Here is a 24,821-nt window from a genome sequence, read left to right on the forward strand (position 1 = left end):
ACACATACACACGCACAAAAAGAAGAAAAGGGGAAAAAATAATAAATCTTGCTCTTAAAGTCCACCTCCTCAATTTGGGATGATTCGCTGTCTATTCAGGTATTCCACAGATGCAGGGTACATCAAGTTGATTTTGGAGATTTAATCCGCTGTTTCTGAGGCTGCTGGGAGAGATTTCCCTTTCTCTTCTTTGTTCGCACAGCTCCCGGGGTTCAGGTTTGGATTTGGCCCCGACTCTGTGTGTACGTCGCTGGAAGGCGTCTGTTCTTCGTTCAGACAGGACGGGGTTAAAGGAGCCACTGATTCGGGGGCTCTGGCTCACCCAGGCCAGGCGGGATGAGGGATGCGGATGCGGGGCAAGCCTGTGGCGGCAGAGGCCGGCGTGACGTTGCACTAGCCTGAGGCGCGCCGTGCCTTCTCCCAGGGAAATTGTCCCTGGGCCCCGGGACCCTGGCAGTGGCGGGCTGCACAGGCTCCCTGGACGGGAGGTGTGGAGAGTGACCTGTGCTCACACATAGGCTTCTGGGTGGCGGCAGCAGCAGCCTTGGCGTCTCATGCCCGTCTCTGGGGTCCGCACTTTTAGCCACGGCTTGAGCCAGTCTCTGGAGCTCCTTTAAGCAGCGCTCTTAATCCCCTCCCCTCACGCACCAGGAAACAAAGAGGGAAGAAAAAGTCTCTTGCCTCTTCGGCAGGTCCAGACTTTTTCCCGGACTCCCTCCCGGCTAGCCATGGTGCACTAACCCCTTCAGGCTGTGTTCACGCCGCCAACCCCAGTCCTCTCCCTGCGCTCCGACCCAAAACCCGAGCCTCAGCTCCCAGCCCCGCCTGCCCCAGCGGGTGAGCAGAGAAGCCTCTGGGGCTGGTGAGTGCCGATAGGCACCGATTCTCTGTGCGGGAATCTCTTCGCTTTGTCCTCCGCACCCCTGTTGCGGCGCTCTCCTCCGCGGCGCTGAAGCATCCCCCTTCGCCACCCGCAGTCTCCGCCCACGAAGGGGCTCCTAGTATGTGGAAACCTTTCCTCCTTCACAGCTCCCTCCCACTGGTGCAGGTCCCGTCCCTATCCTTTTGTCTCTGTTTATTCTTTTTTCTTTGCCCTACCCAGGTACATGGGGAGTTCTTGCCTTTTGGGAGGTCTGAGGTCTTCTGCCAGCGTTCAGTAGGTGTTCTGTAGGAGTTGTTCCACGTGTAGATGTATTTCTGATATATCTGTGGGGAGGAAGGTGATCTCCGCGTCTTACTCTTCTGCCATCTTCCCCCGCTCTCTTTTAATTTCTAATTTAATTCCATATCATAAGGGAAAATAGTTTGTATGACTTAAATAATTTTTATTTTATTAAGAATTATTTCATGGCCCAGAAAGTGGTCTATCTTGAGAAATGTTCTGTGTACAGTTGAAAAGAATGTGTATTCTACTTTTTGTGGTGGGATGTCCTACCAATGCCAATGAAGTCCAAGTAATTGATAGTGTTGTTCAAGTGTTCTGTATCCTTATTGATTGATGACATAACCATCCAATCCATCCACCGCCCTCCACTCAAGTCTGGCATCTTGGTATATTCTCTATTCCTTCCATTCTCTCACCACCTCCTCATCTCCTTAGTCATCAGATAAGCCTCCTTTTATCCTCTGACTAGCTCTCAATGCATTTCTTCCTCTCCATCTCTACTGTCGCTGCCTAGTTTCTACTCTAATCAGCTGCTGCTTGACATCTGAAATCACCTTCTAACTGGTCTCCTCGCCTCCAGAATTTGTCTTCCTGCCACCCTCCCACCACTACAAAGTTCACATTGCAATGAATTACATAATCCCTTGTTAAAGTCTTCCAGGGTCTTCCTTCAACCATACGGAATTCACATTTCTTAGTCTGAATGGAAGCATTTGTGAACCCGAGGATCTGTGTCCGATCCTTGCCTGCTTCTCTGACCTCATCTCTCATGGGTGGCCCATATGCTATGTGCCCTCCATCCCTCCCGTGTACGCCTTCCTGCTGCTACTCCAGCTCATTTGGAGCCTTCTCTGTGAAGCCTTTCCTGTCCCATCTACCTTCTTACTCCTAGCCCTGTTTCTGGCAGACCTGGACAGAATTCCCTCTTATTTATTCCTTTCTTGCGACAATAATGACAACAATAGCACTAATGACTAGTGTTCATTTTACCTTTTTTATGTACAAGGTAGAGTTCTAAGTGCGCTTTACATATATTAACACGTATAATGCTAATGAAAATTCTATAAAAAATACTATTATTATCCCCATTTTATAAATGAGCAAACTAACGCACTGTGAAGTTAAGTAGCCTTTTGGTATGTCTTGTAATTTTTTTCTTGGGTAGCCAGGTGTGAGGTACTGGGTAAAGGGAACTGCTGTAAATAGGCCTTTAGTGGTGTGGTGAAGTGTGGCAGGAGGGGACATATTAGTCCTATGATTAGGTCCCATTTTTTAGTGAGCTTGTGCCTCTGGATGATAAACCTCACAGGTTTTGTTTTGTTTTCAGTTTTCTTTCTCCCCTCTAAGGTGGTATAGGATGGCTAGAGTGGGCTGGAGTTGAGTGTTTTTCTTCCCCAGGTCAGGTAGGCTCTGAAAATACCCCAGCAGGTTGTGCTCTGGTTAACTAGTTTCCTCTAAAGGCAGGCCTTGTTAAGAGGGGAATGCCTTTTGCCCTCCCTCTGCATGTAGCCAAGATGGAATTTTTTTTCTCATATTTACCATGGGAATCTGGTTGAGCTCCTTAAGGTAAGTCTTACAATATGGTGGGGCTCCCCCAGTGACTGGGCTCCTGGAGTTTTTAACTCTGAGGGGTGTTGACACTAAGGGGCCAGCAACTTGTCAGTTACAGTGCAGGTTTTCCGCCGCTGCGTCAGCACTGGGTCTTGTAGTTGTTTCTGCTGGTGAGTTTCCTCCTCTGTGACTCCCTGTGTTTGCCTGTCTGTCTCTCTGGTCTCCAGGGCCAAGGTTTGTCCTGTGTCTTCCCCTCTCTTATGGATCCAAGCAAAGTTGTTGATTTTTCAGCCCATTCAGCTTCTTTCTTCTTAGGACGGAGTGATGAACTGGAAGTCCCAGCACTCTTTTACTAAATTGTACTGCCTTCTATTCTCTTTAGACTATAAGAAAGAAATTATTGTCATTTCATTTCAGCAGCCTGGAAACATGAGGTGTTTCTCGTATGACCGTATAATGGCTTTGGAAACTCTCCGGAGAAATGAGAACCACTCGATGACAAAACGTGTGTGTGTATCTGTTGAGGGGATGATATATGATAGGAACAAGAAAGGCTAATGTCTAGAACAGAGGAAAACAATTAGCACATTTAGTTCAGTTCAGCAAGTGTGTATTGAGTATCAGCTCTGTACTCACTGCTCAGACATAGCTCACACTTCAATTATCAGCTCCGATTATTGGTTTGACATTAGGTTGCCTGTCTTTAGAAGAACCCTTCATGCCTGCTGGCAGCTAGTGCTCTGTTTGAATTTCCAAGATGTGTTACAAGTTCATTAAGTATTTCTGACAAGGATATAGCGTGGGTCAGAATTGTCTTATGGGTACCTCTAAGCCAGTCGAAGGATTTTTAGCTAACAGATACTAGCCTTATTGAAAGGAGTAGTGGCAGAATGAGAAAACTTGGATTCAAGTCATGCATCTGTAGCCCAATAGCTCTGTGCCTGGGTCAAGTCAGTTAATTGCTATGTGGCTTAATTTCTTCATTTGTTACAAGAGCGGGGCTGGACCAGAGCAGAGCTCACAACTCTGAGTCATCTGGGAGGGGGTGCCTTGTAAAATGTCAACACACAACTCCACTTCCAGAGATTAGGATACAGTTAGTCTGTGTTGAGCCCAGGCGTGAGTAGATTGTATACAATCCCAGATAAATTTAATGTCAGCCACTGACTAGATGATCCAATTGGTAAGATTCCATGAGAGTTAGGGCATTATCCCCAGCTCACTATTTGGTCATTTATAGCAAACTAACTACAAAATATGGTGTTAAAATGAACTCAGTACTTTGGCTCTGACAGATATCGAGTAAAGGGTATATTTTCAAAGAATCTGTATACATTGAAAATATAGTTGCTGCACCCTTCATACTGAACTTGATACAATTGTTTTGTCCGATTCAAAAGGCAATTAAGATCTTGCAATACTTTAAGGCTGTCGTGATAAAATCAGCTTTTGTTTTACAGGCTGTACATGTGGGAAGTACTGTAGGAAACTGGCCTGAATGTGTACTTACTCAGTGGCATGCTCTACAGTGACATGTTTTTTAAATTTCTGAACGAAACTCTCTTCCTTGTTGGGTCTAAGCGTATAAAGAACGTTGCTGGTTTGATTCTCTGAAATCATGTGAGTCTGTAGGTGTGTTTACAGTGGATCATGTATGTTAATGTGCCAGTTTTCGTGTTCAATGCGACAAGTGCTTTATGGTCTGCACCCTAACAGATGTGACTCCTGCATTGGGGAGTTTTTCTTTTTCATTTGCTTCTGAGAAGATAGTTTTTAAGCAACTCTCTTTGGTCTCTACTCAGTTGGTTTGGTCTCATTTGAGATTGTACATAATTCGCACCAGAGAAGCAAGTTAAGTGTTTTTCTTTCCTGTGCTAGCATGTAGGAAATTATAGCTCATTTTGCTGAGTATTAGTTACTGATTCTGCCATCTAGCAGCATAACCTTTATAGACTACTTGCTCTGTGCACCTCAGCTTTATCATCTGTAAAATGCATACAGAATAAAATATGGAAGAGTTCTAGCACAGTGCTCGTTAAACAGTAGCTTCTATTTATTCACCCATTCATCAATTCAGGGATGAATGATCACCAATTCATCCATGCAAATACTAATAAATTGCTTACTATGTGTCTGACTGTGCTTCACCCGGGGAGGACCACAAACAAGACAACTGGTTTCTAATCTCATGGCCTTAGTGATCTGAGGAATGAGCAAAGCTCAGGATAAAGTGATGCAGCTGGTTTCCATTTTAAGTTTTTAATTAAGAGTTTTTGTAAATCATATTGTTACAAATATATCTAGAGTTAAACCTGAGGATATTAATCTAGGATTGTTACTGGGCTGTTACAGTGGCTTTGCATTTGCATTCCAAAAATGTCTTTTGTACTAGTTAAGTGCTTTGGCTTATTTGGAAATTTTCAAGAAATTATGATTTCTAAACTAAACTGTTTTCTTCTTTTTTTTCCAAGCGAGTCACTTCACTCATTAGTGTAGAAAGTTGGATTTTATTGTAGTCTGTCGTGTTTTCTACATACTCTATGTCCAGAGAATACAAATTATGCTCTACTATCTATCAGGAACTTTCTTTCTTTGAATAGCTATTCGTCTAGTCTGTATTATTATTATAACAACAGTAATTTCTAATGCTATTGAAGTGAGTGGGCTATCTGCATTTTCATTATAACTTCTTTCAAACAATGAGTTGCCACTTGAGCTGTAAAAATGTTCTCTGTTTAATCTTTGCATTGAAGGGATTCGTTTTCTCAGTCTTTTTTGTTGTCTTTTTCTTTCCTCGAAAGTTCTATAAAATTGCCTTCCAGTGAAATAAATGAATATAAAATAGGAAATGGGCCATTTAGTGTGTTTCCTAGTGTAGGTGTAAGGCACAGTTTTTACTGAGTGTAACATATGGAACAATCCTGATCATGTCATTGGACTGATGATAAACGTGTTGCAATATGTGATAATAAGGGCTTAGTAACTGAGGAAAATATCCTTCTGGCCTAAAGAGATTTGTTCGTATTGGAAACTTTATTTTCCCGGAAAAGATACGGATTTCTACTTATCAGAGAGGGAAAGAGGGCAAGAGAGAGAAACAGGCAAATATAACATCCTGCCATGCCATCTATGGTTTCCATTACAATAGAGTGCTTTTTATGTGTTTTCTTCTTAGAATAAAGCTTACTGAAACAATGAGGATCCTATGTCCTATATCATGGGGCTTTATTTGCTTCATTGTCATTTATGAATACCCAAATGTTCCACAGGGAGAATTTTGTAAGCTAATTGGAACCAAAAGGCGGTTATAAGCAGTAAACTGTAATCAGTGTGCCAAAGATATTTTTTATCCACAATGAAAGTTAAATAACCCAGTAAATAGTTGTGATACTTCACACTTACAAATCATACATCTACATGATCTTTATTCTAAGGAGTGAAAATGTTTTTACACGCATTCTGATTAATTCACAGAAATCTCCATGAAGAAGGTAAATTATAACTGTGGTTTTTAAAGGGCCAAATTTATCATCCATCTATAGGACGGCATGTGCAGAATTAAAATTAGACTCTCTTCCAGACTTCTGGTCTCCTACTTTAGTTCTATATGTTAGAGCATCCTTTCTTTGTTTTAGGAGAGTCACTTGTAATTTTTTATACCTTTAAGGAAAACACATTTTTTTAAAGGCAGTTTAGTTCTGTTTTGGTAGAATAATCAGGAAACAAAACATTGCTTTACGTAGAAGTATTTGCTTTCTAAATTTTTTTAACTCTTTGCCTCAAAGGAAAGAATAAAAAGTCAGAAAATAAGTTGAGCTTAGGGAGATTCTCAACAGGAGGGAAGCATTCCTACCCACACGGAGTCCCGAGGCAAGGAGCCTGGGGTGGGGGAGGGGTGGGGTTGGCCCTGGACTTGGCCATGGGCAAAAAGGGGTTAAATCCCCCTTTACCACCGTCTGAGCCCTCAAGACACAGTGGTAGTGACTGCAGCAAGTTGACCCTTGTCTTAGTTTACCTTGTCAGAACTTTTGCTTCCCACATGACTGCTGTATTTATTTGTGTTCAAACGAACAATCCAGGTGATTTTTTTTTACAGGTGCATTTTTTCTCATTCTAACTTGGAAAAAAATTGGAGGGTTCAATTGAAGGGATCTTTTTCATAGGAGACATGTTTTCTCAAACCTTCAGTCACTGACATATATTTTACCTTCTGCCTGAAATTTCCCCTCTACCCACATTCTCTTAGATAAATCCTTCTTTACCATCAAGACTCAATTTGGGGGTCACATTATCTGAACCAAAAGGACTTCTATCTTGTAACTCATCATACTGTGTCCTAATGGTTTATTCATCCGTCTCTCTGTCCAGTTAGAGCACTCCAGAAAGGTAAGAACCATGGCTTTCACATCTTCATCTCTAATGCCTAGAATAAGAGAGGCATTCAGTCCATGGGTTTAAAATGAATAACTGGTTAGAGCTCCTATTTCCATAACACATGTTATTTACAAGTTTTCAAATTCATTGTTTATTAACTCAAATTACACTTTATGCTGTTATTTGAAAAACCATAAAAGTATTCATTCATCTTCTCAGATTTAAATTTATCTTTGTTCTCTCAGAATAGTCTTAAAGCTATTTAACCTTGTGTCCTCAAGTTCTTTATCTATAAAATGGGGATTTTAATATTTAAATGACTCACAAGCATGTTGGTTTTGTAAAAATCATAGGAAATAGGAAGTAAACTTGAAAGAAAATTGAAAAGGAGAAAAAGTATATTTGGGTGTAATTGTTAATGATTTTGAAAGATTTTGATTTGAAATATCATTGTTAATGATTTTGAAAGAGCTTCATTTTTCGGAAGTGGGAAAATGAGTATCAGTTTGGTTTCTAAAAAGCTTAAAATTTCATCTTCCCCACATTTAATATGAAGAGTCCCGCTAATATACACAGGCTCATAGAAGACCACTCTGCTCACCCAATTCTGATACCCAATTCTTGAAATTTCTTTAGTCAGATATTAAACTTTTTACTTCATAATTAGACATAAAATCACAAATGATAAATTCTAAAGGACATAGTTGACATAAACAGGATAAAATCATGAGCCCTTTCTTCACAGCAGGTTTGGACCAGGAAGGCCTTAGATACCTCAAGGAGTGGGAAGGAAACAGAGGGACAGGGGTTTACAGAAAAGAAACTTTGCTTAGGGAACGGTGTGCTTACTTGTGGGAACTGTTGACCTTTTGTGCTTAAGCCATCTGTCCTATAACACAGGACCTGACCCAGACACCCTCTGATGTCCAAAGAAGGGAGGTAAGTGGAGGGGAATTAGTGGATCTTTCCTCCCAACAACATCTCTGCCTGCTACTTTCGTTGTCAAGTCACTTCAAAGCATTCTTTTCCTTTGCCCTAAATAAGGAGGAGACTTTTCTGATTCCTTCTAGACCACACAAGAATATTAGCTACAATAGAATTTTCTAAAACTATGCATTTTTTTCTCCTGATCTAAAATTCGAGTGCCAGACTGCATCATCATCAGAGGCAAACAGAACACAAAAGAAATATTTCTGAAAGAATCGTATCTCTTTTGTTAAGAAAACTTGATTCCTGATACCAAAAGACTCATTGCTTTGGCGTTACAAACCAGAGAGTAAACATCTCTGGGAACTGTTTTTCCTAGGTGAGATTCCTACTCCAGGGCGTTTCTTTATGAAATCTGAAACTTGGTTTTTACCATGACAGCGATACCTTTTTAGGCAGTACTGGAGCAGGTTCCAGGTGTTCCTCAGGTGATCTTGGCTTGGCTTCTACACTGCCTCTCACCACTTGCTCATCCCTTGTGTAAAACTAGGAGAAACCAAGGCAGAATTGAAATTGTGCATTAGAAGATTAGAAGCTGTGTGAAAAGAGTAGAGGCTGATTTGGTATAAGTATGTCCTGTAATTATGAGATCTTAATTTGACAGGTGTTTACCTCAAAATATTGAGCTAAATCAGGGTCCCTAATTACAGGAAAGTAGATAAAGGCAGAATGTGGCTGTAATAGAACAAGAGAGGCCCGGGAGAGATGATTATGGAAGATAATAGACATTAGTAAAGGCCTATAAGAATCATTTTCCCTGGGTAACTGCCAACTGGCTTTGATTGAATAGATCATAAACTGAGTTTGCAGGAATGTTTCCAAGTGTACAGACTGTATTGTGGGAATTGGCAAACCTCCTGACAAAGTGGGTGAGGTCCTAATTGTTAACTCTCAAGACAGGCATTTTTGATTAACAGTTCTTACTGGTACTTTTCCCGTGTTTCCCATTATAACCTACATTTGGGACAGGGCAAAATGTAGGTTATAATATGACTAGATGAAGTCTCTGCTGTCTAAGTAGAAGTTCCAACAGTAAAGTATTACCTCTTCTTTTCCAAACAGAGAGTAACATTATTAAGGAAAAAGTTCTGAGGAAATCTGTTCTGGTCCTTTTTCTTCTATTATTTTACCACCATATAAGCTATGTTCTGTCATAATTACTACAAGTTTGTGTCAAGCACAGAATACCTTCCATGGGCCATCAATCTGCAATTGATTTGATACTGTGAAGGGTTTCAATAGAGTGTGCATGTGTGCATACCCTTAAGGCTTTGGGCCAAGTAATTTATCAGATTATAACATATATTGAATTTTAATTATTCATGGTAATGTGAATTCCTAAAGAATGAATGAAGGAATGTCATTCCTAACAAGTCAATCCTGTGTACCCTGGAAAACGGAAGACTTCACACTGAGTTAGAATGAAAGTCATTAAGGACCTGAAATGTTCTTCTCTTCTATAAGTACAACCAGATTAAATTACTGACACGTAGTATCCGTAATTAAGAGTCTGTAGCTCAGATATTTCTTAGTAACAGTAACTGACCAGAGAACTGTAGGGGCTTGGGAAACATGATCATATAAACAAAGAACTTCTTTAGTAGTAAAAGAGACCTCAGAAATTCATGGTTCAAAGTCTGTCATTTTACAGGTGAGAATATTGAAGCCAAGAATGATTAAATGACTTCCTGAAGATCTGAAAGCCAGGAAGAGAATACTGGGTTCCTGATTCTCTATACCTATCAAATTATCAATATTACCACAAAAGTTTTATTTCTGATCCAAAATTCTATAAAACTCTATGGAAATAACCAAATCAAAAGCTAGTTAAGACATGATCTGAATGGGATCCTTGAAGATAGTAGCCATGTTATTCATTTTTAATCTCCTGGTACCTAGCATAGTGTAAATAAAGAAGCCAATACACTTTTCATTAAAATACTAATTCTGTCCTTAGTAGAAGAGTAATTTCTTTAAAAATGCCTAATGCTGCCATGAGCATATACTCTGTAAGGTGCTATTACTCAGAATACTTCCTTTGTGATTACTTAAAATTAAAATCACCAAGGATAGGAAAACATTCATCAATTGTCTGTTAGGAGTAGAAAAACAAATATCTATATTTTGGACCTTTGGTAATCCTGACTTATTTTGGGGACTATGTGGCCTCTCCCCAAATAGGATTTCTTCCAAGATGTGGTAGAACTGTGTTTTTCTTTCCAGATTTTGTACTGAGTAACCACTTAGGATTTGGCTTACCTACATGCAGATTGGTTTTTTGCTTGCTGATTTTTCTTTCATCAGTTATAAGATTTTGATTCAAGATTGCACTGTGTGTAGTATAGTGTCTTAGCCAGTGAGAATCTGGAGAAAAAGCCTCAAGACGCCCATAACTATAGAGTTCCCTTCCCTGCTGGAGAAATCCAAGAACCTCACAGAATACATTTTTTGGATAGCAAGAAAAATATACTGCAGTCTCAAGTCTCATTCTGCTTTTATATTCATCTCACATCTAATAAGTGTAGAAATACAGCTTATGGCTTTTTAGTGGGTTTTTCTTAGCATACATTTCACAATTCTTTTCTTTTGTAGTTTTTGACACTTTTGTCTGCCAAAATTTCAGATATAGTAAACATAAACTATTTTGTGTGCATTGGAAAAACCATCAAATATAAAAGAGGCCTTTGTCACATATTTTGATGACTCGATGCAATTATAAACCTTTACAAAGTGAAGATAAATTTAATTTCAAAGATCCTAGATCAAGATGCAAGTTTTTTTAGAGTTATTCAGAATTCTAAGCTTATGACAGCCACTTACCTACAGATGAACTATACCAGGAATGTGAGTTTCATACAGCCTTCTGAAAAACCTTGTGTTTACTGTTTATACGTTGGACAAAAGTTAAAGACCCTGTTCTCTTTTGACTGAGAAATGGTAAAAGCACATGGTTTATGGTTTTGTTCCTTTGTGTGTGTGTGCATGAATATTTTGGAATTCACTGTTAGGACCATTCAGTATAACCATATGCAATTATGTTTGGCAAATTTTCATGGTGTTCACGTGTAGAAAAATGTGTTTCTTACCTTACTCAACATACAAGAAGCAATTAACAATGAAAAAAATGTGTGTACTAGCAAGAAAGCATTGAGATAAAGAAATGGACTGTCTGCAATGCAATTAATTCCTATTCAGGTGAAACATATGAGAGCCTGTTACTTGTGGCTTAGCAAACTTGCATAAATATAAATAAGAAAGATGGTGGGATTATACGCAGAACCAGGTATTTCTATTTTAATGACATGTGAATAGGCCAACCAAAAAAAATGAAAATTTAGGGGTAAAAAAAATTGAGATAAATCAAAAAGCAATATTGTAGGAAAAAACAAAGAATAGGGATTTTTTGGCATTTACCAAGTGCTTTCACATATGTTAATTCTTTGATCCTTGTAACACCCTGGTGAGGTCTGTGTGGCCGATCTTATCCTCTTCCTTATCATTGAGGCTTGCCTGCAGTTGCACGGATTTTTATAGCAGAGCTGGGAAGAGAATGAGCTTTTCTGATACCACATCCCTGCTGTCTGATACTGCCTTTTTCTGTTTTCCAACAACTAACACTGATGTATATCTAACCGATGACACTGGTTACAGTGTGGCTGCAACTATGATCAGAGATCATTCCTTACCAAAGGCCAATTTCAGACAGGTTCTTTGTCGTGGTCTTCTCTCCTTTTCTGGTCCTTTGGTTCCATTTCACATACTCACAAAAAGTGAAGAATAAAAAAAAAAAGAAGCCGGTCAGAATAATTCCCAAAGTAGTGCTTGCTAAAAGCTTATCCATCCATTCAGTCAATTAATTTGTATATTCACCTGTATTCCCATAATTCATGGCCACCCTGTACATCTCCCCTCCGCCGCCCCTCATGGCAGACTGTGTATTTCTGACAGTGAGAGAGTGACTGGCCAGAGTGACAGTTGCTCTGGCCCTTACCCATGTGTGATAAATCGCTTAGTAATCTCCACGGCACCATCATGCATACATTGAAAGTGTTTAGGGCATTGTAACTTGGGAGAACTTCCAATCTTTCATAAATAACCATTAATCTGTCCCTTTCACATTCAGCTTTCCACATCTGTTTCAAATTGTTCAGTGCTACTCCAGGAGTGCATTAAATCTCCAGTCCAGGTGGTATTAAGGGGATAAATGAGCCACAGGGAAAAGACACTCTGTATTTTTCTTAAAGCAATTTTTTCTCCTTTGTACAAAGTTAGGAGCCAAGCAATTTACGATTAAGATTTTTGGAGGATATTTTCTATCATTTTCAGCCATCCTTGTTTATGAGTTTAAAAATGCAGTTTTAGCTCTGCCATTCTAGCATACATTAATGCTTTTCTCCATATAGGTAGATTGTAAATATCATTTCTACCAGCATTTCTAAGTAGTTTTAATTCATTATGAGTCCCTGTAGTTTCCTATTGAAGAAAAATGAAAAATCGTTATAACCAAAGGTCAGTTAGGAATAAATGTCTGAATATGCATTTATATTTGTGACATTCAGGAATTTCAGAGACAGTTGTCAATTTTCTGTTTGATTCATTTTTATACAGGAAGCAACTTGCTTTTCAGGAAAAAAGGGATTATTTTATGAATTATAATTTAATATTGTTTTATGTCTGCAACATTTAATGAAAGCTATAAAGGTGCATCTTTCTTACCATATACAGCCCATAACCTATTCTCTCAGGTATTTTCCAAAGAGAATATTTTCATAATGACCCAAACTATACTGTTAGATTTACAAAAGTCCCATCACATAACGTAGAGAATGCCCTGTAGACTAAATGCATATGAAGATAGCACTGTATGGTACATCAGATGACACATAACTGTAAATGTTTTCAAGTTGACCTTGAAGATGTTAAGGGACTCACAAAAACAAACATCAGACAGGAGGATAACGAAAAGAAGACTCCCTATCTCTGGCATTTGTAATAGGCATAAAAGGAATGACAAGTTGATTATCTGACCCGGAATAAAATGCCCACACAGGAAAAGTAAAGAAAAAGGAAATTCAGCTACATGTCTCTTATCAAGGTTAGTAAAAATTTCATAAATAGATCACATAAAGTATACAAAATCATTGCCTTTGAAAATGGTTGATTTCATAGCTACAGTCTGCAGTTCCATCCATGCGTAGGAGATTGATAGCTGCTCCGCCCATTAGTATTAATGAATGATCAATGCACAGCACACACACAAACACCAGGGAACCAAAGACACCCCACCTACACACTACTTTGTTTTTTAATCTTCCAAATGTTGTAGGATGGCTACTGCCTTATAAGTGGAAAATCATTAAGTATAGCACATATTATTTCCCATAGCTGAAACTGACATCTCATAGAAATTAGTGAGGAAATGTGACCTTATTCATCTACCCGTCTGTTATGTTAAATTCTTTCTCACCTCTTTGTCATCTAAGGGATGTCTGTGACCATAAAGGAAATGTAGCCTGCACTGCTAGGACATTTCATTAAGGAAAAAATTCAGAATGATGTTAGTAGTCTGCTTAGTGAGAAAAATTCCTTCTCCTGGGAGTTCTCCAATAGTGTTAAATGCACTGTCACAGAATATCACTGCTTTTCCCGAACTCTGCATTCAATAGAGTAAGACCTTTTGTTCTTTTTCTGATGAAGGATAGGAATTGACAGTTCACCGTTCTTATAATTGCCAAAGTTTTCCAATTTGTTGATACATCTTCAAATATAGGTTTTAAAAAAACATTATAAAGCTCTTGCTTAGGCCTTTCCCCTGAAAAACAGACTTACCTCCTTTGGTGTACTCTCAGAGGTCTTATTTTACTTTAAAACAATCACCCTTTTCACTTATGAGCCTCGGTCAGTACATGGTTCCCACCTGCACACCCTTATATTTTCTACTCAGGTAGCATCGTGGTGCATTTATATTTATATAAGGGTCTAGCTAGTCATATAGTCCCCAAATATTATACTTACTTACTTGTATCTCAGTGTCATGCTTAAAATAAAGCACCAAAAAGCACTCAGTAAATACAGTTGAATGAAAGGAACATTTCCTTCAAACCTTATAGTTACTGTGCTGCCATCACACTCTAGTGTCTGATTCTCCTCCCTCCTGGTGGTTCCTTCCTGCCTTCTAATTAGACTAATTTCTCTAAGTATTGTTTTCTTCTGTCTACATTTCCTTCCACAACGTTATTGCTCCTGTGATTTCAAGGTTCCCCTCTATATGACTGCCATCTAAATCTGTGTTATCTGGATGGATCACCTCCATCCTTGACTTTTCCCCCAATCTTTAACTCCCATAGTCTTCTCTTCCCATATCTAATCCATAGGCAGGTCCCAAACACTGTAGTTAAATGATGTCTCTAGCACCTGTTTCCCTTCCTCCAGACCTCCTTCCCTTTCTATGACACCATTTCTTTAATGTTATTCTCACCTATAAAGTCATGCCCATCTATAAGCCAGCTTGCATACTGATGCCAGGTTAGTTCTTCTAAAATATAATATAACCCCTTTATTGAAACCCCATGGCCAATGATAAATTCAGATATCACTGTCAAACTGGTTCCTTAGTACCTTTTAGCTTTCTTTCTACTGTGCCCTTTTATGAGTCTTACACTGTAGCGAGAAGCAGTGCAAAACTCTGAAGTTAGAACAATTGAATTTGAATTCTGGTTCTGTCACTTACTGGCTCTGTGATCATGGTCAAATCACTTAACTCCTCTATGTCTCATTTTTCTCACCTTTAAAATAGGGATAGTAGTTGGACCTACGACAAAGGATTATTATAAGGATTAAATGAAACACTCAGGGCAGTGTCTAGCATACAGTTAGGGGTACAATAAGTGTTACTCATTATTAAACTCCATTTAAAGGGAACGATTTGCATTTCCCATGCACATCCTGTAATTTCCTAGCCCCATGCCTTTCTCTTGATGTATTTTGTTTTCAGAATGTTCTCCATTTCCATCTCTATTTGTTTAAACCCTGCACATTTTACATTCATGTGCCCCCTCTTCCATGTAGCTTTTTGGCAAACCCCCAATACTCAGTTTAGCTTTTGAATTTCCATAGCATCTCCTGTACCTCTTTCAGTATTTAGCCCTTTCTATTTTGTATTATAATTAGGTGTATACATATCTTCTGAAAATACAGGGGAAAACAAGAACTGTTTTATGAATTTTTGCATTTTTCTCAGTGTCTAACCAAACACGAGATACTGTATTTGTTGACTAAATGAATGAATACCCCTCTTGTTCACTTACCTTTTCCCTAATATGCAAGTGCAATGTGGTTTGAGAACCTGGCCAAAATTATTATCTTCTCCTTGCTTGGTTACGTAATTGATCTCCTTCTATCCTAACCCCACCCTTTCCTCTTCTCTTTTTTCCCTCCTTTTCCCCATACCTCTGACTCTTCCCCCTTTTCTGCTCCACTTACCTTCTCTCTCTCCCACTCTCCCCTCCCCCATCTTCCCTTTTCTCCTCGTCTTCCTCCTCATCATTGTCTTGAATTCTAGATTCCCACTTTTTAAAATTTCCTCCACAAACTCATAGCCAAGATCTGTGGGAACAAAGCGATACTACTTCAAGAGGGAGATGTTTTCTGATCGTTTTTTGTTACTCTCTTTGTCAAAAATAATAGAGCATGTAGCATTCAATTATAATGCAACTTATTCATCTGAGCTACTGAGAAGCAAGCAATGATTAAACGGCAAATAAAAACAAGCCCAATATCTGGACAAGGAGAAATAATCTCACAAGAACTTTTTAATTACATGTGCTTATTGTTGCCATATGTTTTGTTTTGTTTTTGCGGTACGCGGGCCTCTCACTGTCGTGGCCTCTCCCGTCGCGGAGCACAGGCTCCGGACGCGCAGGCTCAGGGGCCATGGCTCATGGGCCCAGCCGCTCCGCGGCATGTGGGATCTTGGGATCTTCCCGGACCGGGGCACGAACCCGTGTGCCCTGCATCGGCAGGTGGACTCTCAACCACTGCGCCACCAGGGAAGCCCTGTTGCAGTATGTTTTGAGTACAGTTTGTCTTTCTAGAAAAGGGAAACAATTGTGTCATGAGATTGTTTTAAAGAGGAATTTGACCAAAGGTCTCCAAGAATAAATTCATTTCTTATTGTTAATTTCTTCCCTCTTTTCTCATTTACAATGGCGTTTTGAGTCGTAATCCTTTCTTCCAACATCTTAACTGTCCCTTTCCCTTAATCAGTATCCTGTTTCTTTCTCCTAAATTTGAAAATCATCTAAAATGTCATATTATGTTCTATTTTCCATTTCCACATGTCTTGAAATGTCTCATCCTGTTGGAGGAACATTCTCATGAGTTCTGTTAGGGATACCAATATCCTAATTAATTATGAGCTTACACAAAACCAATGTGATCTACTTGTATTTATGAATATAAATTTGAAAGATATAGTATGCTATTATCTCTATTATAGGATTGAGGGGTGTGAAGTTAACAAAACTGAATGGTAGATTGGAAAGTCAAACTTGAATTCTTATTTTATAATTGTGATATGAAGCCATATGTAAAGTTTAACAATTTTAAAACCTTTCTGCTTATGCTTCCCTTCCTGAGCCATAGTCAGTTAATGCTTAGGACTGGATACAATGTGGAAGTAATTCTGAGGATCCCAACTGACAACATTATGCATCTACTGCTATGGGATCATCATTATAGTAAATTTGTTCTCAAAACTGGCATCTTTTTTTCTAATTTAGGGTAGAAATTTAACATCTGGAGAGGTTGGATTTTTTCCGAGTGATGCTGTCAAGCCTTGCCCATGTGTGAGTATTTTATTTCTTTCTACTTTGTTTTTTGATGCTATAATGAATTGTCAAGAAAGTACAAAGGATACTGGTCTGGCCCCTCATTAATTCTATTAATATTTTCTTATTAATAACATATTCCAAGATTATGATGATTCCATTGTCAGGAAATATTTTTAAATGTTAAGGGAAGGGGCTTCCCTGGTGGCGCAGTGGTTGAGAGTCCGCCTGCCGATGCAGGGGACACGGGTTCGTGCCCCGGTCCAGGAAGATCCCACATGCCACGGAGCAGCTGGGTCCGTGAGCCATGGCCGCTGAGCCTGCGCGTCCAGAGCCTGTGCTCTGCAACAGGAGAGGCCACAACAGTGAGAGGCCCGCTACCGCAAAAAAAAACAATGTTAAGGGAATACACGCAACAGGAAAATTTTACTTAGTATAATTTACAAAATTAACATTTTTATAAGGTTTTAGAAGGAATAAACTAAAGCTACTGATCAGATGTATTGTACAAACTTCCCTTTTCCCTCTGAGGTAAGAATGGTATGGTCTAATATATTTCCAGTCACTTTGGGTTACAGAGAGATTGCACTTCAACTAGTGTGTTTGAAAGCCTGCTAGAAAGCATGAATGTCCGCAGATTCTTCAGTCAAATCTCTTAATATATTTTTCTGTGCTTTAGTTTGTCATAACTGCTTATTTAGTGTCGTAATGACATTTTCTGAAAACATCAAACACGTTAGGCAGATACAAGAAAAATGAATATTTACTCAAATATTATTATGGATGAATATAACATAAAATATACTCTCTGATGCTTTATGAAATTTATAAATTTCTGTTTAGGGTGATGTTATTTTATCATCGTAATTTGGTGTTTGGGGTAGATTTTTCTGTGACACTTTTCAAGTTCTTAACTCTAATTAAAGGAAATTATTTTACTAATACAATGGAGTTATTGGTTTGTGGGGAAAAAAACCTTCTTAAACTATTCTGCTTGCCTTATTTCAGTCTTTCCCAGTTTTCTAAACTGAACATTCTTTTTAATATTATAAATGGGAATGTCTGCCATCCTTAACCTCAGATGTAGTCTGAAGAATAATTTACTCCACTCATTCAAGCTTAATTAATTTCAAAAGCAAAGGGAATCCAAAAAAAAAAAAGCTCTTGCTATTTCTGTTGGTTCTATGATCTAATGCCACATATTATTCAGGTTATGTTGTAATCTTGAAAACAATTATTGAAATTTCATACCACTCTCATTTAATTAGATAAGCAAAAATGATTCTTCAGCTAGTTTTCTGTCATTTATATGAATAAGATTAAGGCTTCCTATGCTTAAAGAACTGATATTTATATGTAGGCACATACATTAAGATTTTGGGAACCTAGCACAGGGAGCTCAGCTTGGTGTTCTGTGATGACCTAGATGGGTGGGATGGGGGGGGTAGGGGAGGGAGGCCCAAAAGTGAGGGGATATATGTATACATATAGCTGATTCACTTCATTGTACAGCAAAAATTAACAACACTGTAAAGCAATTATACTCCAATAAAAAAAAACTATTAAGCATTTCATGTACCATGTACTGTTTTCTTTTCACAGCTCCTTGAATATAGCATAGAATGAGCATTTGAAGTTTTATTTTAGGAATAGTATGGCACATAGTAGGTATTTAATAAATTTTTGTTGTATGAATGAACAAAGAAGTGAAAAAGCAAACAAAAGTTCCTAACTAAATGTAGGTAATTAACAATGGCAGATAGTAATTAAATCAGCTTATAGGATAATACTGAATGATATTTTGTGATCTGGTTAGTTACTAGAAAAAGAAATGTGCTTACAATTTTAGCTAATGAAGAGTTGTAGAGGAACACATAATTGTGGGTAGGACTACCAACTAAATATGATTGTTTTTATAGCTTAAAATTAATAAATAGCTATTAAATTTTTACTGCTTTATTTAATGAAATTATAGATTCATTTGTTGGTTGTAGGTTAAGTTAGGTGAATGAAGCTAAGCAGAAGGAGGAAAAACACAGGAGACAATTTCATTTCTGGCAATATGGTTACTGGAGAGAAAGCCTAGAGCTAAAGCACAGTGCAAACTTGGGTGTCTCTCTGTGAATCGCAGAGCGCTCAGTGGGTGAACAAGAAGAAAACTATCCCACAGGAGAAGATATGCCTATCTATCTTTGTCTTGGATCTTGGTGGGGAACAGAAAAAAAAGTCTCTCTCCCCTAAGAATTCTTAACTTTAGATCCAAAAACCACCCACATGGGGGGTTGGAATTCATACTAGCTTTGTGACCTAAATAATACTAAGCTAGAAACATAGTAGAACATACATATCAATAATTACCTTAAACATAAATGAATTAAATGTTGCAAACAAAAGACACAGACTGGCTGAATGGATACAGAAACAAGATCCATATATATGCTGTCTACAATAGAACCATTTCAGATCTAGGGGACACATACAGACTGAAAGTAAGGGGACTGAAAAAGGTATTTCATGAACATGGAAATCAAAAGAAAGCTGGAGTAGCAATACTCATATAAAACAAAATAAACTTTAAAATAAAGACTACTACAAGAGACAAAGAAGGACACTACATAATGAGCAAGGATCAATCCAAGAAGAAGATATAACAATTATAAATATATATATATACCCAAATATATGAGGCAAATATTAATAGCTATAAAAGGAGAAATCAACAGTAACACAATAATAGGGGAGGACTTTAACACCCCACTTTCGACAGTGGACAGATCATTCAGACAGAAAATCAATAAGGAAACACAGGTCTTAAATGACACATTAGACCAGATGGACTTAATTGATATTAAAGAGCATTCCATCCAAAAGCAGCAGAATACACATTCTTCTCAAGTGCACATGGAACATTCTCCAGGATTGATCACCTGCTGGGCCACAAAGCGAGCCTCAGTAAATTTAAGAAAATTGAAATCACATCAAGCATCTTTTCCAACCACAACACTATGAGATTAGAAATCAACTACAAGGAAAAAAACTGTAAGAAACCATGAACACGTGGAAGCTAAACAATATGCTCCTAAACAACCAATGGATCACTGAAGAAATCAGAGAGGAAATCAAAAAATACCAAGAGACAGATAAAAATGAAAGCACAATGATCCAAAACCTATGGGACACAGCCAAAGCAGTTCTAAGAGGAAAGTTTATAGCAATACAGTCTTACCTCAGGAAACAAGAAAAATCTCAAATAAACACACTAAGCTTACACCTACAGCAACTAGAGAGAGAAGAACAAACAAAACCCAAAGTTCATAGAAGGAAAGAAATCCTAAAGATCAGAGCAGAAATAAATGCAATGGAGATAAAAAACAATAGTAAAGATCAATGAAGCTATAAGCTGATTCTGTGGAAAGTTAAACAAAATAGATAAACCTTTAGCAAGACTCATCAAGAAAAAAAGGGAAGGGGCTCAGATCAATAAAATTACAAATGAAAAAGAAGTTACAACTGACACCACAGAAATACAAAGCATCATGAGAGACTACTATAAGCAACTATATGCCAATAAAATGGATAATCTAGAAGAAATGGACAAATCCTTAGAAAGCTACAATCTCCCAAGACTGAACCACGAGGAAATAGAAAATATGAAAGGACCAGTGTGGATGCCTTCTATGTAATAAAGGCCATATGTGACAGCTAGCATCATTACTCAATGAGGAAAAGCTGAAAGCATTCCCTCTAAGATAAGGAACAAGACAAGGATATCCACTCTTGCCACTTTTATTCAACATAGTTTTGGAAATCCTAGCCACAGCAATGAGAGAGGAAAAATAAAATAAAATGAATCCAAATTGGAAAGGAAGAAGTAAAACTGTCACCGTTTGCAGATGGCATCATACTATACGTGGAAAATCCTAAAGGTGCTACCAGAGAACTACTAGAACTCATCAATGAATTCAGTAAAGTTGCAGGATACAAAATTAATACACAGAAATCTGTTGCATTTCTATACACTAACAACAAAAGATCAGAAAAAGAAATTAAAGAAACAATGCCATTTACCATCGCATCAAAAATAATAAAATACCTAGGAATAAACCTACCTAAGGAGGCAAAAGACGTGTACTCTGAAAACTATAAGACACTGATGAAAGAAATCAAAGATGACACAAACAGATGGAGAGACATACCGTGTTCTTGGATTGGAAGAATCAATATTGTCAAAATGACTATACTACCCAAGGCAATCTACAGATTCAGTGCAATCCCTATCAAATTACCAATGGCATTTTTCACAGATCTAGAACAAAATTTTTTTTAATTTGTATGGAGATACAAAAGACCCCAAATAGCCAAAGCAATCTTGATAAGAAAAACGGAGCTGGAAGAATCAGGCTCCCTAACTTCAGGCTATACTATAAAGCTACAGTCATCAAAAGAGTATGGTACTAGCACAAAAACAGAAATATAGATCAATGGAATAGTATAGAAAGCCCAGAAGTAAACCCACATTCCTATGGTCAATTAGTCTATGACAAAGGAGGTAAGACCATAGAGTGGAGAAAAGACAGTCTCTTCAATAAATGGTGCTGGGATAACTGGACAGCTACATGTAAAAAAATGAAATTAGAACATTCTTTAATGCCATTTACAAAAATAAACTCAAAATGGATCAAAGACCTAAATGTAATACTGGATAGTATAAAACTCTTAGAGGAAAATACAGGCAGAACACTCTTTGACATAAATTGCAGCGATATCTTTTTCAATCCATCTTTTAGAGTAATAGAAATAAAAACAAAAATAAACAAATGTGACCTAGTTAAACTCAAAATCTTCTGCACATCAAAGGAAACCATAAGCAAAACAAAAAGACAACCCACAGAATGGGAGAAAATATTTGCAAATGATGCAACCAATAAGGGATTAGTCTCCAAAATAAACACTTTATGCAGCTCAATAAAAAGAAAAAAAAACAAACCACCCAATCAAAAAACGGGCAGAAGACCTAAATAGACATTTCTCCAAAGAAGATACACAGATGGCCAAGAGGTACATCCAAAGATGCTCAACATCAGTAATTATTAGAGAAATGCAAATCAAAACTACAATGAGACATCACCTCACACCAGTCAGAATGGCCATCACCAAAAAGTCTACAAACAATAAATGCTGGAAGGGGTGTGGAGAAAAGGGAACCCTCCTACACTCTTGGTGGGAATGTAAATTGGTACATCCACTAAAGAGAACAGTATGGAGGTTCCTTAAAAAGCTAGAAATAGAGCTACCATATGATCCAGCAATCCCACTCCTGAGCACATATCCAGAGAAAACCATGGTTCAAAAGGATACATGCACCCCAATATTCATTGTTGCAATATTTACAATAGCCAAGACATGGAGGCAACCTAAATGTCCACTGACAGATGAATGGATAAAGAAGATGTGGTATATATATACAATGGAATATTACTCAGCCATTAAAAACAATGAAATAATGCCATTTGCAGCAACATGGATGGACCTGGAGATTATCATACTAAGTGAAGTAAAACAGAGAAAGACAAATATTATATGATATTGCTTATATGCGGAATCTAAAAAAATGATACAAATGAACTTATTTACAAAACAGAAACAGTCTCACAGAGGTAGAGGATGAATTTATGGTTACCGGGGGGGAGCGGTGCAGGGGAGGCATAGATTGGGAGTTTGGAATTGACATTTACACACTGCTATATTTAAAACAGAAAACCAACATGGACCTACTGTATAACATAGGGAACTCTGCTCAACATTCTGTAATAACCTAAATGGGGAAAGAACTTGTATATGTATATGATGTATATGTATATGTATAACTGAATCACTCTGCTGTATACCTAAAACTAATGCAACATTGCTAGTCAGCAATAATCCAATATAAAATAAAATTTTTAAAAAGAAACATAGTATAAAATGATGCCACATTGATTGTGTTCCCAGTGCAAGTACAGATTCTCTCTAGATTGGCGCCTCAAAGGATTTCTACTGATAAAGTCCCAGGGATTATAAATTCACTATTTGGAATAATTATATTTATGAGGAAACAAACCCACCTTAAGCAAAAGTCAGCAGAGACAATAAAATGCAGAATTAGACCCACAAAGACAACAGGTAGTGGAATTATCAGATACTAAGTTCAAAATTGTATGTTTAATATGGTTGAAGAAATAAAAGGGGGAATAAAAGTCTAAAAGGAAAACAAGTCACTCTTGTTTGGGCATATTTCACAAAGAATCAGATATAGCAACTGAAATGAGGAACAATGGAAACATTACATGATGTATGAGACCCAGCTGGGCAGAAAATTGGAAGAAAAATCTGAATAAATTTCTCAGTGAACAGTCCAGAAAGATTAAGAGAGAGAGAATGTAAGAGAATGGAATGATAAAGTTCAAATACGTCTATTGAGAGAGAGAATATAAATAATTGTGGGAAAGCAATGTTCAAATGATGGCTGTGAATTTTCCAGAATTTATGATAAAACTAAATAGTCAAGAAGAGTATATTAAACTTAATCAATACCTAGATACATTTTAGTGAAACTGCAGAACATCAAAGACAAAGAGAAAATATTAAAACCAACCTGAGAGAAAATACAGATTACCTATAAAGGGTTGATGATTAGACATATAGCTAACAACAGCAATAATGGAAACAATAGGAGTTTCCACTTCTGGTCATTGTCAAGTAGCTCCTATTGGACCAATCCTCCCACAGAAAATAACTACAAACTCTGGACAAAATATTTTTTACAAAAACAACTATTTGAACATACTGGCTAGGAGAGGACTTGACATTCAGAAGAAGGATACTAGGTGAGCTTCCTGGCTTTAAGGCTAGCTTAAGGACAAACACTGGGCTGCACCATGCAGGGTGGCTGAAATACAGATAGAAACCTCACAGTATTACTGGCTTGAAGGGCAGAATATGGAGTTTGAAGCAAACACAGTCTGGAAAGGGAGATAAAAAATCTTAGAAAGGAAAGAAGAGTGAGGGAGAACCTCAAATTCTGTGTATAAACATTGCCTCAGTCTCTGAGTGGTGCAGACTTCAAGTAGCTCAGCTTAGGCTAAAAGAACTTAACGAAGTATTCAGTTGCCCCTTACCACAGGGAAGACAGAGTTTGCAGTTGGAGTTCAAACAAGTTAACTGCCTGCTCTAAGAAAAACCACACTCTTTGTAGGAGCATAACTGAATCCAGGGCCTCTACAGCATATCATTCAAATTGTCCAAGAGGCCATCTAAAATCACTCAGTATACAAAAAAACAGGAAAACGTGAACCACACTCAAAAGAAAAGACAATTAAAGGATAACAACCCTCAGATGTCCCAAATGATAGAATTTGCAAGAAAGGATTTTTAAAGTAGCTATTATAATTGTGCTCAAGGACATAAATAAAGGAAAATACAGTTGACCCCTGAAACATGCAGGGATTAGGGTGCTGATCCTCCAAGCAGTGGAAAATTCACCTATAACTTATAGTCGCCCCTCTATATTCACAGTTCCTCCATATCTGTGGTTTCACATTCATAGATTCAATCAAAGGCAGATTGTGTTGTATTGTAGTATTTACTATTGAAAAAAATCCACGTATAAGTGCACCCATGCAATTCAAACCCGTTTTGTTCAAGGGTTAACTGTATGTTTATAATGAATGGACAGGAAACCTCAGCAGAGAAATAAGAACTATAAAAAAGAACTGAATGGGAATTCTATACAATGAAATTTCAATATTTGAAGCAGTAAGAATAATATACTCAAAGTTTTGAAAGAAAATTAGAAATATATCTTTCCTCAATGAGGATGAAATAATGACATTTCTAGCCTAACAAACACAGAAAGTTCACTTCTGTCTCATCTAGCT

At 37.8% G+C, this 24,821-nt stretch overlaps 1 protein-coding gene across 1 annotated transcript in view; it reads left to right on the plus strand.

Moving 5' to 3' along the window:
- The window catches only part of VAV3 (vav guanine nucleotide exchange factor 3), a 390,869-nt gene that overhangs the window by 323,337 nt on the left and 42,711 nt on the right, over positions 1 to 24,821 (plus strand). The window contains exon 21 of the mRNA XM_060139483.1: positions 16,858 to 16,923. Coding sequence (XP_059995466.1) covers positions 16,858 to 16,923 — 66 coding nt within the window. The remainder of the gene's footprint in view (positions 1 to 16,857; positions 16,924 to 24,821) is intronic.

The sequence above is a fragment of the Lagenorhynchus albirostris genome, chromosome 2, assembly GCF_949774975.1.
Source record: "Lagenorhynchus albirostris chromosome 2, mLagAlb1.1, whole genome shotgun sequence".
Taxonomy (NCBI): domain Eukaryota; kingdom Metazoa; phylum Chordata; class Mammalia; order Artiodactyla; family Delphinidae; genus Lagenorhynchus; species Lagenorhynchus albirostris.